Here is a 19,677-nt window from a genome sequence, read left to right as displayed (position 1 = left end):
TTTAGTTTTTTTGATAAATAAAAAAGTGAAAACAATAAAGCATAGGTATAGCAATTTACAAACACTTAACATACTTATTTTGAAATCATTTTCCTTTTTTTATTTTACAGTGTTTGTTTTACAATAGTAATATATTCCTGTTTTAGAGATTATTATTAGTATTATTTTATAATCCCACCACTCAGATATCAGGCCTGAATAATCTCAGATAGCAGAGTTTTAGTTAAGACAATAGATTATGGTAAAAAAAATAAATGAACTTAGATACTGTTCAAATGTTTTGTCCTTAATGTTGTGGCAATTTTTTCCCTGTGGTATTGAAAATGGTATTACATACCGATAATATAAAGGGATTTTCCCAAAGTTAAAGTCCCCTGTAGTCAATAATTTTATCCCTTAAAACTCATCTTTGATCACCAAAATGACATATTTTTCCTTATGAATTTTTTTGTATATGCTGTTTTATGAATATGCAAATGAGCCCCGCCTCCACTCACTCAGAGATCCACTGGTTGACGATCACACGTTGATCTGATTGGTTACAAGGTAGTTTGTGACGTCAGAAACACCAGCGATTTCAAAGCGTGTTTTTGAGGCTGTCTTTGGTGAACTGCAGTTTTAAGGAGAAAATATTCAGCAATGGAGTCGACTTATGAACTTACACATGGTTTGTCTTGAAGCATATTAAAAACACAATATAGACATATAAACAACATTAAAAACTTGATTTTCACTACAGGGGGACTTTAAAAATTCCAGGTTCCGGTACTAGTAATTATATTGTTAAATAAGTTCTAATTTAACTGTATTAGAGGAAAACTAGTGTCTTAAAATAGGGAAGTGTGTAGATTATTCTCTGACAGTAATATTATCATGCAAACTGAAATCGCCACAAGATTTCCCACACAATTCAAACACTTGTTCTTCGTTCAACACATTTTGTGTGTTTGTTTATTACTACTTTGGCTAATTCACCAACAAACTGTTGTTGTTTTGTGGATCTCCTTGTGAAAACCCTGGCATTACACAATAAGCTAAACACTTTTCTTGTCTTTTATTCACCATAAAAACTTCTAAATCAAGATGTTGCAAGATGATACCTTGGTGTGTCATAAACTATTTCTTAACCATGACCGCACATACACTTTCACGAGTAAATATATTCCATCTTGAATATCAAAGCTCTGATCAGAGTCTTCCAACAAGGGCAAGACTTCTTAACTTTATGGCATTCGTTGCTCCATCAATCTGAGATCAGATGAGGTGTGGCTCTCCAATCATAACACTTTTCTTCACAACCTTTAGTTCTTTTGCATCCTCTGCCATCTGAATACAATATAAAAGAAGCATCTGCCTATGGGTCAGCCAGTTAAAATACATATGTCAGTTTGAGAGTGAGCAGTACATCTTCTTCTCCACATTATCCACCTTGGAAAAACATTAGGTGAGATTAGAGATAGCGTTATTTTTCATTTCAGGGTGGAGAGCGAGCTGTGAGAAGATAAGGGTTACTTAAGGTCTCTGTATAAAGAAAGAAAACATATACGTAACACCAGTGTATACAGACGTAACAGCTGTTTACCGTATGGATGGATTTACAATCCTTTAGTAAACAAGAAGAATCCTTCAAGAAGATTTAAGTACTGAAGTATTCTTCCCACTTACTACACTTACTTTTCATAGTAGTTACTTCACACAGTCCTGTGCTGGCAGTGAGTGAAGTAGAGTCGGATGGCTATATGAATTTGGAGTATGAGAGCGCCTCCTGTAGGCAAATCCGAGTAACACACACAATTTGTTTCTTTTGTGAAAAGAATGTCCACAAACTGGAATAAAAAATCCACTTGAAAACATTCTTTAAATTAAAAGTACATTTACAATGTAAATATTGTTTAGACCAACTATTTGCCATGTATATTATATCCTTCTCTTGCTTTATTTTTTTGTCTGTTTGTTAATTTATGTGCTTGATATTTTAAATGGCATACTTAATTTCCTCTGGAAATTTGCTTTTATGTATATTTTCAACATTGAGTAAGATATGGGGGGAAAAGTGATTTGATTGCAGTACCTTTATCTGTATTTTTAGTCAAAACACATACGGTTAACTGTAATTTTTCCACTTTGTGGCAGCAAATCTTAAACGATTGTTTTATAAACACTTAAAGGTGCACCATGTCATTTTTTCCATTTAACAAAAATTGTACACCTAGTAATTTTGATAAGTTTAAAATGAAAGACTCCAGACATGACTAGCTGAGTTGAAAAAAACTTCCAATAACACTGTTATACCGGTTGTTTAGGAAGAGCCAGTTATACATAAACAAGAAATATCTTCAATAAAATATGACAAATGCAAATTCTGCAATCTGCATGCATACAGTATATTTGCAGTATGAGAGCGCCTCCTGTAGGCAAATCCCAAACAACGCTGCATGAAATACTGTATGCCATAATGCAACATGCTCAGCATGACTTTCCATTACCAGTGTAAGCTAGCAGCACTTTTTGACTAATATACAGCACAGCACATCACTCACCTGGGCGGCTGCCAGCGTAATGAGTGCGTCTTTCTTGCATCTGGGCTGGAGACAGATGTGGAGATGTTGCTGTGGATGGTGGTGGATACAGGCGTTGCTGTGGGAACTGTTGCCGTGGTGGCGGTGTACGAGTGTTCGATGGGACCAGGCTGTGCCTCAAACCAGGTGCTGGAGGTCGGGTTGACGTTAGCATGTTCACAGCGATGGCCGTGGAAGCCTGGACGACACTGACAGATGTTCGCCCGGCGACAGACTGCTTTATTATGGCAGCGCGGATGACATCTTGCTAGTGGGAGAACAACAAAGAAACTATTTTTCCATTCTATTAATGGTTTTGCAGTACTTTGCATAGCATTTAAAGCTATATTATTTTCCTGATCAAATTTTTGGGGATCGTTTTTTTTTTTTTTTTTGGGCACAACACATATCCAGTTGTAGTATTTTTGGTTGCACTGGCCCTTTAAAGGCACATGGGTCAAGGGGTGAGCTATTAGCTGGTAAATCTAGCTACATAAGGATTAGGAAGGTGTGGATTATAATTTAAAGATGAGGGACTGGATTAATTGTGGGTCTGAGCTCAGGCGCTGCCTCAACATGGCATTCAAAGGTTTGGCCTACTTACAGGAAAGGATTGTTATAATGTTCAGGCATCCAAATAAACAGACATAAAGTACATTTTTACTGCTGTTAGTAAGATGCATGAACGTAATATACATAAAAATCTTTAACATATTATATAACCCACATGAGCCTAATAAAATCAATCAATAAAACATAGAAAGACGCAAACAGTTTTTCAAATAACACACTGGAACGATGAACACTGTGCACAGTGCAAATTCAGAACAGATTTTAATCTCCAACCTGAATTTATGAGCATTAATTGAAAACTGAATATGGACTCAATTAAGTAACACAAAACTTTGCCTGTCAGATGGGAACGCATGCTGAGGGGTCTTCATCAATAATCATCTGCTCAAGACTGAACGCATGACATAAAACAAGTAATAATAACAGCATATTCCATTAAAACAAAACAGAATCAGATTTGGCTGACTGTAAATGTCAGTGTTAAATCTTATATCTACTGCAAGCTTTGTTTTGTGACTTCATTCGTTCTGATTCTCAACCAGGGGGTCTGGATGCAGGATGACGCCATTATTTTTATTAAAGTTTTATTATATTTCTGTTAAAATTATCACACACACACACACACGCACGCACACACACACACACACACACACACACACATATATATATATATATATACAAGATAAGCCAGTTTAAGGTAATTTGAATTGAAATGTTTTAAACATCCAAGCTGATTGTGTGTATATATATATATATATATATATACATACATATAGTACAATCAACTTGGATGTTTAAAACAATTTAAATTCAATTTAAATTACCTTAAACTGGCTTAAAAAATTTGTTAAACCTTGTATAACTTATAATTTAAAATCATAAAAAACGATGTAGACTGAACAAAAATTCCCTCAAAAACAATTTTTTTTAAGAACACAGTTTTTCAAACTTCTGGAATCATAAAAAGAACTGTGGTTAATTAACTTAATAATATATTACATTTTATTATTTATTTAGTAATGTATTACAGTTCATATATTATATACTAAAGATAGTTCTGTTAATATTTTATATCAGGCCTATGAATATTGTGTTGCGCAGCGGGGGGGTTCAATATAAAAGGTTGAGAATCAGTGGTTTAGGACATGTTTCCGCTTCTGGTCATGAAGTTGTTCGGCTCGCAGCTGTGCCGACACTTCAGTTCACTGCCTCAAAATCACACAAATGAAGAGGATTTGAGCCAGATGCAATACTGGCAGCTGTAGAAGTGTCTCTTTCTATGAACATAATAGAAATGTATAAACGCATCTGAATGGCCCTGAAAAGATACTCACGTTTTGTGCACTGCTTGGTCTTGGGGTTGACTAGCCATGAATAACAGCACCTGGTGCCACAGACGTTGGGCCTGGAGGAAAGCGGACAGAGATCAAGAGTGTCAGAGACGGAGAGATCAAGGGTGAAGCTCTACGAGTGACAAGAACAAAAATAAAAAAGTAAAGATCATCACATGCCACAATGCACAAGCATAGAGTCTGCTTGTCTTTAAAATACAAGTGAAAATTGTTTTCACTCGCATTTCACCTTTCCAGGCTCCATGCCAAATCAATCTGTCCGGCATAATCACATTTTAACCACTTCTGAAAGCACGATTTTAAAAGACTTACAATCCGTGGCCCTGGGCCCCTTAAGATGCATTGGACTGAGTGAATAGCCTTGGGTTTAAGCTGACCCTTCACCCCGTGTTGTATTCAGCTTGGACAAATAGCGGCGATGAATAAAAATGAAGGGGGGAGCGAGTTTGTTATAGACGCCCCCCTCGTCGGGCCTCCGTCCTCCCGGTGCCCATACACATGAGAAATATTGTTTTTCCCACAGTGGCGTTGGCTGTCCCGACTGGTGGGTAAACTTTGCTGGATTAGGAGTCTTCTTCAGGCTCCTGGGCCGCATCTGTTTATATAGCTGCGTTTGCGAGAAAAGGCAATTAGCACGCTAACACAAGCCCATCCCGAACGCTTGCTTTAAAAGCACAGAAACACGACCCTTCCATAGCGTCGGCTGGGATTTGCTAATTAGTTACAGTATGTGCCTTTATTGTGTGGCTTCTGTTGGGACTCGGGATGATGTGCAGCGTAAGCCGATTGAGACAGAGCTGGCATGGGCCATCCCGGATACGTGGAGGTCAGGACGACCTTTAACCTTCGGAGAGGGATCAAAGCTAACTCAGCACACACAGACTTTGAGATTTAACTACAATCACTAAATAAAGCCATTCTGATCAATAAGTGAGCTTTAAACTTCTCTGTTGATATTATGCTGCAACATTTGTTTGTTTTTTAACTGCTTGTGAATGAGATACCAGAATTAATGTGTGAAAAAATACAAAATGGCACATTTTAAAATGTCTCTTTCTCTTCTGGACAACAGGAAAAAATGCATCCGTAAAGGGATAGTTCACGCAAAATTGAAAATTAGCCCCATGTCAATTAAAAATTCATATGGCTTTTTTTCTTCCATGGGACATACAAGGTGGGTTTTGAAGAATTCTTCTGTTTGTTTGTTTGTTTGATTTTGCATGCATTTACAATGAAAGGATCTGAAGCTTTCAAGCATCAAAAAGAATGCAAAAGTGCCAAAAATAATAGGTATCAGTCAAAATGACTTTAGCGCTGTTTTCCAAGTTTTGTGTGTTGAACAGACCAGATTTTAAGTTGTTTTTCAATTAAAAACTTGACATCCACCCGTCTTTAGCGTGTTCATTTAATAAGCAATAACATCCAAATCATTTTTGAGTCAAATCTTTTCAATGAATCAATAGATTCAGTTCAGAATGATTTTTTCATTAATCGACTGATTCGACTCAATGATTCTCACTGACTCACGAGTACGAGTTGAATGAACCGCATGAAGCTTTTATTTCGCTTGCGTGAGTTTTTGAAGGCTAGTGCTCATTCTAGCGTATGAAAGAGTAAATAGTACAATCTTCTTTGTAAAAGAGAAAGCTTGGTTACACTTTATTTTAAGGTGTCATTGTTACAGTGTAATTATATATTTAAGTACTGAGTAATAATAATTAACTACATGTACTTACTATAGGGTTAGGGTAGGATTAGGGTTTGGTTGAGGGTTAATTGCATGTAATTATGCATAATTTACTCTTATTACTACGGTAAGTACATGTAACATATGTAACAAGGACACTGTAAAATAAAGTGTTACCGAAAGCTATACTGATTTGGAGCAACATGACGTGAGTAAATGATGACATTGTTTTGATTTTTGGCTGAACTATCCCTTTAAACTGAAGCTGTGCTGAGACGTCTCATAACACTGAGACCTTTTACCATTCGTCTGTCTGTCTGATCTCTAAATAAAGGCCTCGACCCTTCATTTGGGCCCCTAGTAGACCCAAATAGGGAAGTTTCTGCACTGGCAGAATGGAAAGTTGCCATCGACTTCTGTACCCAGTTTGGGTTTTAATGTGGAGTCGACACCTAAACGATACATTCCCAGTGAGACGTGAGAGATGTTTACAGAGCTGAGAATATCCCATTACAGCAAGACCTGATAGTGATCAAAGATGTCTGTGTTTATTCTGCTCACATGGCTACGGCGGACAACTTTTTCATATATTTAAAAAAGAAAGATGTTAAAGGAATAGTTCACCAAAAAAGAAAGTTCTGTCATTATTTACTCCCTTATGTTGTCCCAGAGCTGCTCTTTTGCACACAATGAAAGTGGATCAGTCGGAACTACAACTGGTCAACATTCACTTTCATTGTATGGAAAAGAGCAGCTTGGACATTCTGCTAAATATCTCCTTTTGTGTTCCACGGTAGAACAAATGTCGGAAACACTTCACTTAAAGCCTTTATATATAATGCATTATAAAAGTATATTAATAATGCACCTTATACAGTACATTAATCTCATGATTAATTGTAACCACATATAATACTTATTGAACATAACATTAGTAATGCAAACGCATGACAAATAACCAATTTCAGATCTGCAAATATTATAATGCATTTTAATTTTCGTTACAATTATGTACAAAAAGATATAATGCATTATTATAATATGCATTATACTTAAAGGCTTTATATAGGTTTATAATGCCATGAGGGCGAGTAAATGATGACAGAACTGTCATTTTTGTGAAAAGGTAAAATCAACTAATATTGAAGGAGGATTAGGCTGGCTTGTGGATATCATGTAAAGAATAAAACATCTGTTCTTTACCAGCTGCATTTGCACCCACATGTGTCTCATTCCCTCGGCCTACAGGCCGTCCATCAGCTCTGTGTTTTCTCTGTGTGAGCAGAACGCAAAGAAACAAGGCAGTGAGCAAAACTTCCAAACGAGCAAACCTCTGCACCTCCAACACTACTGGGAGCACAGGCCGTAAAATAAAGATTACAAATGAACCTTTTATATTTCAAAAATGTTATTTACTTTTGTGCAATACAAAAAAAAAAAAAAAAAAAGGTTTATGGTTTTCTTCTTGGCCCCGGCTCTTTTTTCCAGCACCTCGTAACAGAGAGCCATGGAGAAGCTTCAATAAAAGCTCAACAGCGGTCCTCAAGGTCAAACATGTGGGTTAACTGCAGGATCGTCACAAAGCTCCCACTTTGCTTGGCACCTCCATCAAAAAAGGAGGAAATAATCATGTTTTTGTCTCCCTCTGAGATCTCGAGGTGTGAAAGGCTCTGCTGATGCGCTCTGAAATGAAGCCATTTGCTGCGCTTGGCCTTCATGAGCTCTGAACTGTTGAACCTGCATTCGGCCTGTTAGCATTACTCCACAACATCACCCTCCTTCTCCAGCAAGCAATTTTACATATAAAAGACGTCTAGTAGCCGTCCGAACACAGCCCTGACGTCTATAGGCTAAAACAAGGCACAATTTGGGCTGTCATTGAAAATTTAACAGACATCTAACCATCTAACCACATTGAACATGTCATAGAAATGAAACCAAACACCTTGTAATCACTGTTGACTTTGCTTACATGATGGGATATCACACATCTCACAAGTTATTTTGGCAAGAACAACATGTAACCAACATGTAACTTTCGCACCGGAGGAACCTTTTCATAGTTCCTAGAACTATTGGCGGAAGATCCTGGATTTTGGCGTGTTCGCACCCGCAGGAACTAGGAACGATTTTAGTTCTAGGAACTCCATTTGGAGGAACTAATTTAGCTCCTACTTCAGAGTCGGTCTAAACCAGCACTATAGGAACTACCAGTGACGTTAGTGTTCGCGAATTGGCCGAACGCACACGAAACACCAGTACCCGCCATTTTTATCATACGCATGCGCTAATACCTTTTCATTACTGTCTACTTTTTATGTATAACAGTTATATCTAATAACGAATTAGACAGGACTGTTAGACAGATCGTAAACTGATGAACACGGAGAATGCTCGGGCTTTGGCGTTCTCAGCGCCGTCAAAATAAAAGTCACAACAACAAGTGCGGCTTACGTCACTTCAGAGTTCCGAATGCAACGTGGAAAATGTTCCTAAGGGAACCATTAGTTTTCAGGGAACCATCCTGGTGGTTATTCCAAGAACTACCCGGTGAGAAAGCCCCTTACATCGGGTCAATAGTTAACCGAGACGGTGAAATGGTGGCTATTGCTTCCTTGCTGGTTCTCCTTCTAGTGCTGTGAAAGAAAAGCTACCATGTTCCCCCTCCGCCAAACCCCATTGCCCCGGGATGGACGTGTTTCCACAGTCACTGTCCTCGGCTGACCTGAAAGCACGATGAAGTCCAGAGGAGGTGGGATTGTTACAGAAGAGCAGTGGTGCATCCTTGGTGAACTCTTACAAAGGTTCAGTGGTGTTTTGGCTCCTTCAAAATGAATATGAATAGAAGGGTAAGTAATTTCCTGCTCTGTTATGGCTTCACAAAGACCAGTCACTAAGTCTCCAACTTTTCAGGATAATCAGGAATTCCTCTCATTGCTTGAAGGATCAACACTTCCGGAGTGAGTCTCGAGAAACATCTGACTGACTGTTACAACCGTGAACAAAAGACAGGCCAGTGTTTTCATGTCATTCTGGCTCTATAAAGAACTTTGATTGAAGTAAAGTGCTCTGCTATGTCTCACTGGGCCTGTAAACTGGGCATAGAGAAAACCACAACGGTCTCAGTGCCAGGTCAAGATGAGGGAAACAACATGTTACTCCTTTACAAGCAATAGTATAACAGAGGAAAATACAATCTAACAGACTGATTACTAATTGAATACCAAGTGCATTATTATTATGTCATTATTTGGAGTTATGGTCCATCTTTACAAGGTCCAAAGACATGGAATTCCAATCATTACTTGCAACCGATCCTAAAGAATCCTAATGGGATCAAATAAGAATCCTTTTGGAATCAGATTCGAGCAGTTTTGCTCTAAAGGTTCTTTGAATCATAATTGAACCTGTACTCTCTTAAAAATAACGGGTTTCCACAGCCATAAATGCCATAAAATAATAATCTAAAATCTAAAAAAAAAATCTTAATGTGAACATTTTAATAACCTTTTTTTTAAAGAAAATTCTTTTCACTATAAAGAACTTTTTTGTGAAAATAAAAACGTTCTATTGATGTTAAATGTACTTAAAGGGTTAGTCCCCACAAAACTTTCTTCTTTCAGCCAAACACAATCAGAGTTATATTAAAAAATATCCTGGCTCTTTCAAGCTTTATAATGGGAGTGAATGATACCTTAGATTTTGAAGCCCAAAAAAGTGCATCAATCCATCAGAAAAGTAATCCATACGACTCCAGTGATTAATACAAGCCTTCTGAAGCGAAGCGGTGCATTTTTATAAGAATAATATCCATATTAATATATGTTAATATCCATGTAATATTATCCATCCATAACTTATATATACTATAATCACTGGTTTCAAGTAACGGCCGTACGCGAGTCTAGTTCCGGCTGAAGAGTGACCTCTGACCTCACGCATGACGTATTGACGAACGGGGAAGCGCAAAGGATTGAGAAAAACAAAACACTGGTCATGAATTAGATTTTTTAAAGAGGAATGTGGGATGAGCTTGAGTTTGTTGCCCAGCCCTGTTTGTTTGAACCGCGAGAGGCGTCTACTCTCACCTGAGCTTACGCCGTCAGGTCAGAGGTCACACTTCTGACTCGCGTATGGCCAGTTTACCAGTTTATACATTTATAAATATGGATGTTTTTCTTGCAAAAAATGCAAGGCTTTGCTTCAGAAGGCCTTTATTAACTTTATTAATGGATTACTTTTATGATGGATGGATGAGCTTTTATGGAGCTTCCAAAACTCAGGCTCTAGTCACTCCCATTATAAAGGTTTAGGTCCCATAATGACTCGAGGGTGAGTAAATTAACGAATAATTTTCAGTTTTGGGTGAACTAATCCTTTAACGTTCTGTTAAAGGGTTAGTTCACCCAAAACTGAAAATTATTCGTTAATGAATAATTAGATGGCAATAAAGAACCTTTAGTTTGAAGAGTGTGAATTTACATTTAAAAGCAATAATATATATATATATATATATATATATATATATATATATATATATATGCTAATTATAGGCTAATATAGGTCTATTTAGTTGCCACACTGTTGTTTAAGGTCACATATTTACATGCATTCAGTCATTTACCCACAATATCACCACAAACATGTCATGTACAGACTTTCGAGTTGACTTCAATTAAGACACTCACCCTTTTACATCTATCTGTATTCTCGTTGAGTTGCTCTGATGTCGGTGTCTCTGCGGTTTGCTCCTGCTTTGTGGAGGATGGATGAGATCATGAGACATCTGAGGAGACCTGATGATCTGATGACTGACCGAGGAGGAGTTTGCGATCGCCAGGGAAAGAAATGACATGCAAAATGACAGTCTCCATAGTTCTGACATCGTTATTCCGACCTAGTGAGTTGCAACTGATTCGTTTTGCTCTGAAAGTAAGTAAATGACTCCAGCACAGTGCTCCGTCAGCGCTGATGGCCCTCATTCATTGTGAAGCTGAAGTGATTCTCTCCATCCAGACGCGCTGCTGACCGCACACTGACTCACATCAATGAAAGAGATGCGTGAACAAACTTTGGGCCAATCAGAGTGAAGTCTGTCTTGCAGCCAGGAGACACAGCCAATCAGAGCTCAGACTGTGAGCAGCAGTGCGGGAGTGTGGCAGATAGATAAACACAAACCATGAGTCAAAGAGAAACCGCGTTACATTTCCTTACTTCCTTACTTACCTAAATTTTAGGGTGAGATTGAAGATACTAGAACACGCTTTTGATTATTTATTTACATATATTAAAAACAATATTTACAAATATTACAACCAAACTGGTACAAATGCTGCTCAAAAGCTTATGTAAAATAAATGCCTTTATATGAGTGTCCACAATAAAGATACTTTTAGGCTACATCACGGAATTCAAGTTTGTGCTGTTTTCCCTCCAACATGATGTCACTTCCTAGAAAAGTATGTCATTAAGGTCTTTATTATTTAGATTAACAGGAACATTTAAATTAGAAAATAAACAAAAAAGGAAACAACTGTAATATTTCCTGATTTAAGTTTAGAAGCAAGTGCCGTTAATATATATATATATATAGGTAAATTTCACTTTGTTAAATTGAAATACACTATGTTTGCATAAAAGGAACCTATAGCTGATATGATTTCTATCCAAGAAAAAACAAGAACTCTATGCTCAGCCTAAACTTCATTTACTTTGTCAGTCACAGCTATGCATCCAAAAGGCAAATAAAACACAAAGCTCTGCCATGGGAAATACGATCATCACCGAAGCAAACACACTGTCCAGGGCAGTCAGGACGTCCAGATGTCTGAAGGTTAGTGGTTGTGTGTAATGCCCTTCTCTTCACACATGGGTGTAAATACACCAACACCACCACTAGAAGACTGAGGATGCGCAGAGACCCCGATAATGCAGAATATTCTCTGTGACCTCATGAACGTCTGCTGTGTTCCTGTGACAGAGCAAATATTGCCGTCTTCATATGGATTTACCATGCATCAGGTTCCCAACAGGGTTTACAGGGTTGTTGTTTTTATGTTTTTGTTTTGTTTTCAGTAATGCCACAGAAGAAGCATTCTGGTTCCCCAAAGAACCTTTCAGTCAACAGTGCTTAAAATAACCTTTTTTGTGTGTGTGTGAAGAACATTTGATTAGTCAAAAGAACCTTTAGTGGTTCCATGGATTTTAAAGGTTCTTCATGGAAGTTTAGAAGGGAAAATAATAACCTTTATTATTAAAAGATTACTATGACTCAGTTTCTGTAGATCAAGCATTATAGCATGAAATGATCTGTCTATTTAATATTCCATTCAGTTTTTGAATTGACTGCTCTGAAAACTCCAATAATGTATTGTGTCATTTAAAATAATAGTATAATAGTAAAATTATATATATATATATATATATATATATATATATATATATATATATATATATATATCCAAAGTGTCAATTTATATATTACATAATATATTTGTTAAAATTCATAAATTCATTCTTTAATTTAGTTTATCATTAATAATATTTAAGCGTGCAAACACTTAGATTTTTGTGTTTAGTGCATAAATATTCCAGCTCTTCATTTACAAGAGACCCTGATTATATGTGCTGTTGTGCTTCATGTTCACTAGATGGCACTAACAATCAAAGTTAATGTTTCACTAAACAGAACAGGACTGAAAGAAAGAAAGAAAGAAAGAAAGAAAGAAAGAAAGAAAGAAAGAAAGAAAGAAAGAAAGAAAGAAAGAAAGAAAGAAAGAAAGAAAGAAAGAAAGAAACTGAATAATAAAATGGAATAGAACGTATCCTTTATTGTTGTCACATTACATAAATCTATTGATATTACATTAATCAAACTATATAGATTTAAGTCATATATGGCCGTCTCAATTCTATTTACATTTTGATGAACTGATGGCGAATTCAAATGGATTCAGTTCCACACATAGGTTAAAGAATATGCTAATGAATCATAAAATAGTTATAAATGTTTCCTGATGAGATATCTTGTATTGGACACACACACACACACGTTATTTGACCTAAATCACGTCCTCCTGACCCATAGTTCTCCTATCACTCTTATGTGTTTTCCGCTCTTCAGTGACTCTCGACTGCATGTCTCATTCATGTTTCTTCTTCAGTGTCTGCACGACTGTCTCTTCTTTACAAAGTCCTCTCAGAGAGGATCCGATCACACTCAGTGTCCCACTTCAGATAATGGAGGGATCACACTCATCCTCTGGTCTCGAGCTGGTTTTGGACTGGAGAGAGCAGAACGGCCCATACGCTTTCCTCACGCAATGCAGACATGAAGATTGATGGAGGAAAAAGTCATTTATCTTCATTAAAGCAAGAAGGATTATGATGAACGAGTCTGATGGAGCGATAGTATTCTTGTCCTTTTGAAAAGCATTGAATTGTCCTCAAGAGCTCATAATGACAGTGAAGTAGTTATACGACTTTCTTTGTGAAAAAGAAATGTACTTTTTATGTACTTTAAAGTGTGAACTGAATGTAATGTTTTTTAATTGCATGTTATTTAGAATTAAATGAAAAATGGATTATAGTTTACATTCATATTAAAGGCAGTGTTTTTTGACCCACGTAAGGACTTTATAAAAGTGTACTTAAGTGTCCATTTTCCAACTTATATTTACTTTAGAAGAATACACTTAATTACTTATTGTCACAAAACAAATAATAAAATATATTTTTATTTTTTACATTTTTTACATTTTTAATGTTTTTGACCCACTTAAGTACATCTTTATATAATTTCATAATTACTTCTGTTGTCTATCTATAAGTATGGTAAACTAAATATTATTTCTATTAAAACTTCTAATGTTATTACATATTTGTAATGATAAAGATGCAATCCAGTACATTTACAATATATTAACTTTAATTGTAATATCAAAAACGCACTGCAGTTAAAATCAGTATTTTACCTGTGCTTTAGTATGTTTGTCAACACATCAGAATAAGTGACTTCTTTAAAGCACGACAAAAGAAGATTATAACATGATTTAAAATGCACTTTAAAACTTTTGGTTTTACATTATTACATAATGTGCTTAAGTGTGCTATAATACTCGTGAGAGAGTATCTCTTTAAGTGCACTTTTTTATTTCATTAATATAAGCAAGTAACGATTTTTTTTAATAAACCGTTCAGATTTGAAGTTCACTGCAAGTGCACATACAGCACAATTAAGCGCACTTGATTTCCACAAGGGCCGGGTGTTTTCTGGCCCCGAGACCCCTCGTAACACCATCTGCTCTCTCAGACCTTCGGGACTTCTGAAGGAGAGTTTAATTCTTGCTTCCAGTGCAGAAAGCTTGAGCCCTGTAGACCAGGCTGTGCTTCAACACAAGAGACGTTCCTCTGATAAAGCCTGACACAGAAATAATTGCACAAGGCCTCAGAGAGCCGGGGAGAAGAGGAGCGAGGCGCCAAATAGGTCTGAAATGTTATAATGGGCAATTACAGTAGAGTTGCCGCTTTGCACTTACCTGGACACGGTCCTAATGAGCACTTGGGAAGTAATTAGAGGTCAGAGGTCAGTGTTATATAACCCAGGGGTCAGTAGAGGACAGGACGAAGACAGACGGAGGTAGACCATAAGGAAAATTTAAACTCAAATGCTGCAACTACACCTTTTTTAATGTATTTTTTCCAGAGAACCAATACACACACACACACACACACACACACACACAAAAGTCTCTAGTTTTTAGGACTAAATTTGGGTACATTTACATTCATGAATGTTGATTAATGTTCACTGTCCCTTTAAAAAAAAAAGGAAGATAAAAATAGTCAGTGCACCGTAATAATAAGTTGAAATAAGTGTATTTGCATTCACCAATAAGGACAATTATTTTATTATCTGTTTAATTCTATTAATATAACAATTTCTCTCATCTGTATCAGTTATAATGAGAACTGACTGTAGACAGAGCTGCTGTCAGATGGCAGAGACACATAATCATTTTGAATTATATAAATACACATTTGTCTATGAGACCATGAGAAAGAATTCCAAGTTTATATGATTAGTTATTTTATATCATTGTATATCGAGTCATTGCATTATTTGCTCTACCGATTTGTTTCTAACACTGAATCGTTGAAGAACGAAACACAGAGACAGTGTGTTCTGCTGTTGTGTATTCTGTCTGAAATTTCACTCATTATCTGAAATGTTACTTAATATGTTACAAAAACATATTATATGTTAATAAACATCTTAATATGTAAAAAAAAAAAAAAGCAATATCATTCTGTGTCCTTGTTGTCAGAAACTGTCCAAGAAGTCATTGTTACTTCTAACGTGAGGTTAGTTACATATAGGCTTGGACACACACACACACACACACACACACACACACACACACACACACATATACGTGAGGTTAGTTACATATAGGCTTGGACACACACACACACACACACACACACACACACACATATACACAGCGTGGGAAATGCTTTGGGACACTTTTTGCTTGTTTAAATGCTTGTCTTGAACTGATATTGCTGTGTGTGTGTGTGTGTGTGTGTGTGTGTGTGTGTGTGTGTGTGTGTGTGTGTGTGTGTGTGTGTGTGTGTGTGTGTGTGTGTGTGTGTGAAATTGGATTAAACATAATGCGTGTGCATTATACTGTTGAATTACATAACAGCACAATCTCATTATGGAAATTACAGTTTCAATTTCATGAAGAAAATGTGTGTGTTGCTTGCTCATACAAACACTCAGAGATCCAGGAATCGTATTTTCCTTAATGTGCTTTTCACATTTAGCTTCAGGGAATTTCTTGCTTCTGTAATGAAGGAAAAGGACTTGCAGTTATTTTAGGCAGTGAAAGATGCATGTGCTACTGTCTGTGTGTGTGTGTGTGTGTGTGTTGTTAGGGTGCCCTTGTGTTATAAAGGGCTGTCATGTCATTAGTTAAGGATGTGGAAATCAGGCTGTCTTAGAGAGAATATAAGAGAAAGTGACAAATGTACAAAAACGATATCCTTAGTGTGACATCAGGGTTATTTTATTTAAAGCTGCAGTTCGTAACATTTTTGGGTCAAAAATTATTCAAAATTAATTTTTGAGCAAGTACATAACCTGGCAGTGTTCAAACTCTCTGCTTGCCGTAGCTCGATTCAAAACGGTAAGCTTGTAATAATGTTTTTAACTCCAGTGGGACTGGTGGATTTCCGCGGGAAATTCGAGCATGTCTTTGCGTCATTACGTCACATCTGTCCACATAAAGAAGAGTCTCGGCTAGTATTTTTGAAAATTTTAGGGAATTTGAGAACTTGTGCAATAAATATTCGTACTTGTACATGAACATTTACACTCACAGCTCCAATGTGAAAACCTGTAAAATAAAAATCTGAAGTTGAATGTTGAAATTTGCACTCGCAGACAATAGTCACAAACCTGTATTCTGAATTTGAAGCTGCAGACAAGTAGGCTATAATCACAAATGTGTAAAATGTCATTCACATAAATACAATGACACACACAAACTTGTAATATTTGCATTTATTCTTACATTCACATTCGCAGTACAACCTCAAACAGGCACTTCTCAAATCTGTCACTGCAATTTCAAATTTCGCACTTTGACTTTTGCTACTCTTTTCGCGATATATCAGATGCAAAACTAACTTGTGCACTTGAAGCTCAGTGGGGGCGAGAGAGACAGGGTGCGGGAGCGGGGGTGTTCAAAGGAGCCGTTTTATTGGTTGGCGCCTAGCCAATGAAATGGGACTTCTGTTGTACGTGATGATGTCACGAAACACGCGTCCTCGGGGACGCTCTGGCTTAATGCATTAGACTGATATTAAAAGAAATAAATTATATTATCAAACTCAGTAAACATCACCATACTAATAATGCATACTACAGAAAAGCATTGTCCCCGAGGACAATAGAACTCCCCCCCTTTCTCTCTCACCGCCACTGGATTAAATGCAAATATATATTACAAGTTTGTGTCTGTCATTGTATTTCTGTGAATGATATTTTACACATTTGTGATTATACTTGTCTGCAGCTTCAGATTCAGAATACAGGTTTGTGACTATTGTCTGCGAGTGCAAATTTCAACATTCAACTTCAGATTTTTATTTGACAGGTTTTCACATTGGAGCGGTGAGTGTAAATGTTCATGTACAAGTACGAATATTGTACAAGTTCTCAAATTCACATCTACGTGCTTTCGAGTTTTGCTACTCTTTTACCTTCATATTAAATGTAGTAGAGAACAAAGTATAATTTGCACGGTTTGACGTGATATGATAAGAGATCGTTAGATTTAATCAGCGCGATTTACTGCAATACTTTTTTTCCCTTAGTTGTTCAGAACAAAAGTGGATGTTACTTGACATTTTCTGGTGAAAACTCTTTTGTTGGTCATACTTCCAAAAAGCAGAATCTGTGATTGCGAATGCCAGGATCCACACCGGCGGCGACTGACAGACACACATTCTCCTCAAAACATCGGATTCATCCGCGCTGTGCCGAGCCGAGGCACAACGCACGTAAAGCTGATAATTCCGCGAATAACTGCAATTGCAGATTTCGAACAGAGATGGCAGCTTTAAAAAAAGCAATACTAATAGTTTGCTCCTTGTTAAAGTAAAGATTTTCTGTTGTGCTTGTGTCTCACATCAGTATAAAAGATAAATTCTAGATGAATAATTTTTTTTGAAGAGAACAGTTTGTTTTACTCTTGTGTATTTTGAACTTAAAGAGGACCTATTCTACTTTTTTCCCATGTTCATCTTTCTTTATTGTGTAATGTTGCTGTTTGTCCCTCCAGCGGGAGTTCTTCTCTATATCAGTGTCAGTGTTCCTGAACTCCTGAAACGCCTCCATTGTAGTCTTGAGTTTCTTCCGGGAACGAACACGTCACAATATTCCTCATTTAAATAATTCATACGCAGAATAAAGGGGCGGGGCCTGGTTGAGTTAGTTAGTAGTGTGTTAAACTGGCGGTTATGGTAAGGGGCGGGACATTTCCCAAACACAATCGAAGCGCTCGACCAATCACAACACACTGCTCCAGCCGACCAATCAGAGCACAGTGTGCTTTTCAGAAGGAGGGGCTTCATAGAGACAGGAAGTAAACAGAGCGTTACTGACAGACTGGGAAGAGAGGAGCCGCAACAATGGAGAATATGAGGAAAATAATCAACATTCAAGCATGAAAAACTCGTGGAGCACAAAAACAAAATCAAGACTTTGAAAAAAGGGCATAATAGGTCCTCTTTAAAGCTGTTATGTGTTTCTATAGCCGTATCCATACATACAATTCCTTTAAAAAGATCCAAACAGAAAGGAGTATCAATAATTCAGGAGCGAGAGCCCTGTAAACACAACAGGATCTTCACACCGTCGCTGTGAGGAGCTTCTCTGTGCCCTGCTGTACCTGCGCTGGTACACAAGTCTACAGCACTGTGACTGCTGTGGTTTGGGCTGATACAGCAGCAAGACGCTCCATTAAAAACAGATAAACACGAGTCCCCTCTCGTCCCATGGATCCACTCTTACTACAGAACAAACCCCTTTGGTGTTCTTGGGAGTTCGTGGAAAGGACAGCCAACATTCTGCCTCAAAATGACAGAGGCCATGCTGAAATATTTATACATACCTTTATACTTTAAAGATTTAGATCTGTACCTGACAGATGTTTAACAGCTTTAAAATATACGGGACTATGAGAATATGGGAATATTCATTTCGAACCCTTAAACATCCACAGCCTAAATTCAGTAAAACTCAAAACTGAAAAAATAAATTAAATGAATAAAGCACACACTTTCCACGAATAGATTACAAAAGATTGACAGACAAACAGACAGACAGACAGATAGACTGATTGATTAATTGATTGATCGACTGATTGATTGATTGATTGACAGTTAACTCATTTCTATTTAATTTATTTGTGCTCAAAAACATAAGAAATTGGAATTGGAATGTCGAAATAATATTTAAAAGTACTATCAACTGATGTGAAAAATGTAAACACTTTTAAATTTCCCATTTTGTAATATTTGCGTTGTTATATTTGTTGTTATGTGGTTATTTTCTCGAGGAGGCACTGCCCGGACGAGTGTGGCTCCAGCCTCCTACATGCACTATAAGATGACATGCGTAGGCAAACGCCACTGACTGTCCATGAAGAGAGCAGATGGCATGTGTTTCACTGCAGGCGTTCAGCTCCCAGTGGTGCCACTCACTCGCTCTCCACCTCCTCTTATTTTACTGTTTCTCTCCATCATCTTCCCATCCAAATGAGCAAATAGGGAGACAGGGAATCTCTTTTTTATGCCATCGTTTTGGCGATGCATTATTATGATTTTTTACTGTGGTATCAGAGAGCAGCAGAATATGCCAGTGGTCTTAATGCAGAGCTTTTGTTACTGCTTAAAACATACCTGAAATTTCTAACACAGTTGGTTCAGATGGAGTTTG

At 37.1% G+C, this 19,677-nt stretch overlaps 1 protein-coding gene across 2 annotated transcripts in view; it reads right to left on the bottom strand.

The window, feature by feature from the left end:
- Positions 1–11,207, bottom strand: part of ltbp4 (latent transforming growth factor beta binding protein 4) — a 93,849-nt gene extending 82,642 nt beyond the window's left edge. For both annotated transcript variants that reach the window (XM_084124978.1, XM_084124979.1), the window contains exons 1-3: positions 10,859–11,207; positions 4,466–4,536; positions 2,541–2,826 (exon numbers count right to left, since the gene is read on the bottom strand). In XM_084124978.1, coding sequence (XP_083981104.1) covers positions 2,541–2,826; positions 4,466–4,536; positions 10,859–11,055 — 554 coding nt within the window. In that variant the 5' untranslated portion in view covers positions 11,056–11,207. The remainder of the gene's footprint in view (positions 1–2,540; positions 2,827–4,465; positions 4,537–10,858) is intronic.
- Positions 11,208–19,677: the final 8,470 nt, after the last annotated feature.

This window comes from Abramis brama, assembly GCF_963993115.1.
Source record: "Abramis brama genome assembly, chromosome: 9".
In the NCBI taxonomy this organism is placed as follows: domain Eukaryota; kingdom Metazoa; phylum Chordata; class Actinopteri; order Cypriniformes; family Leuciscidae; genus Abramis; species Abramis brama.
The sequence above is the reverse complement of the archived record's forward strand: the minus strand, read 5'-3'. Positions and strand labels throughout refer to the sequence as shown.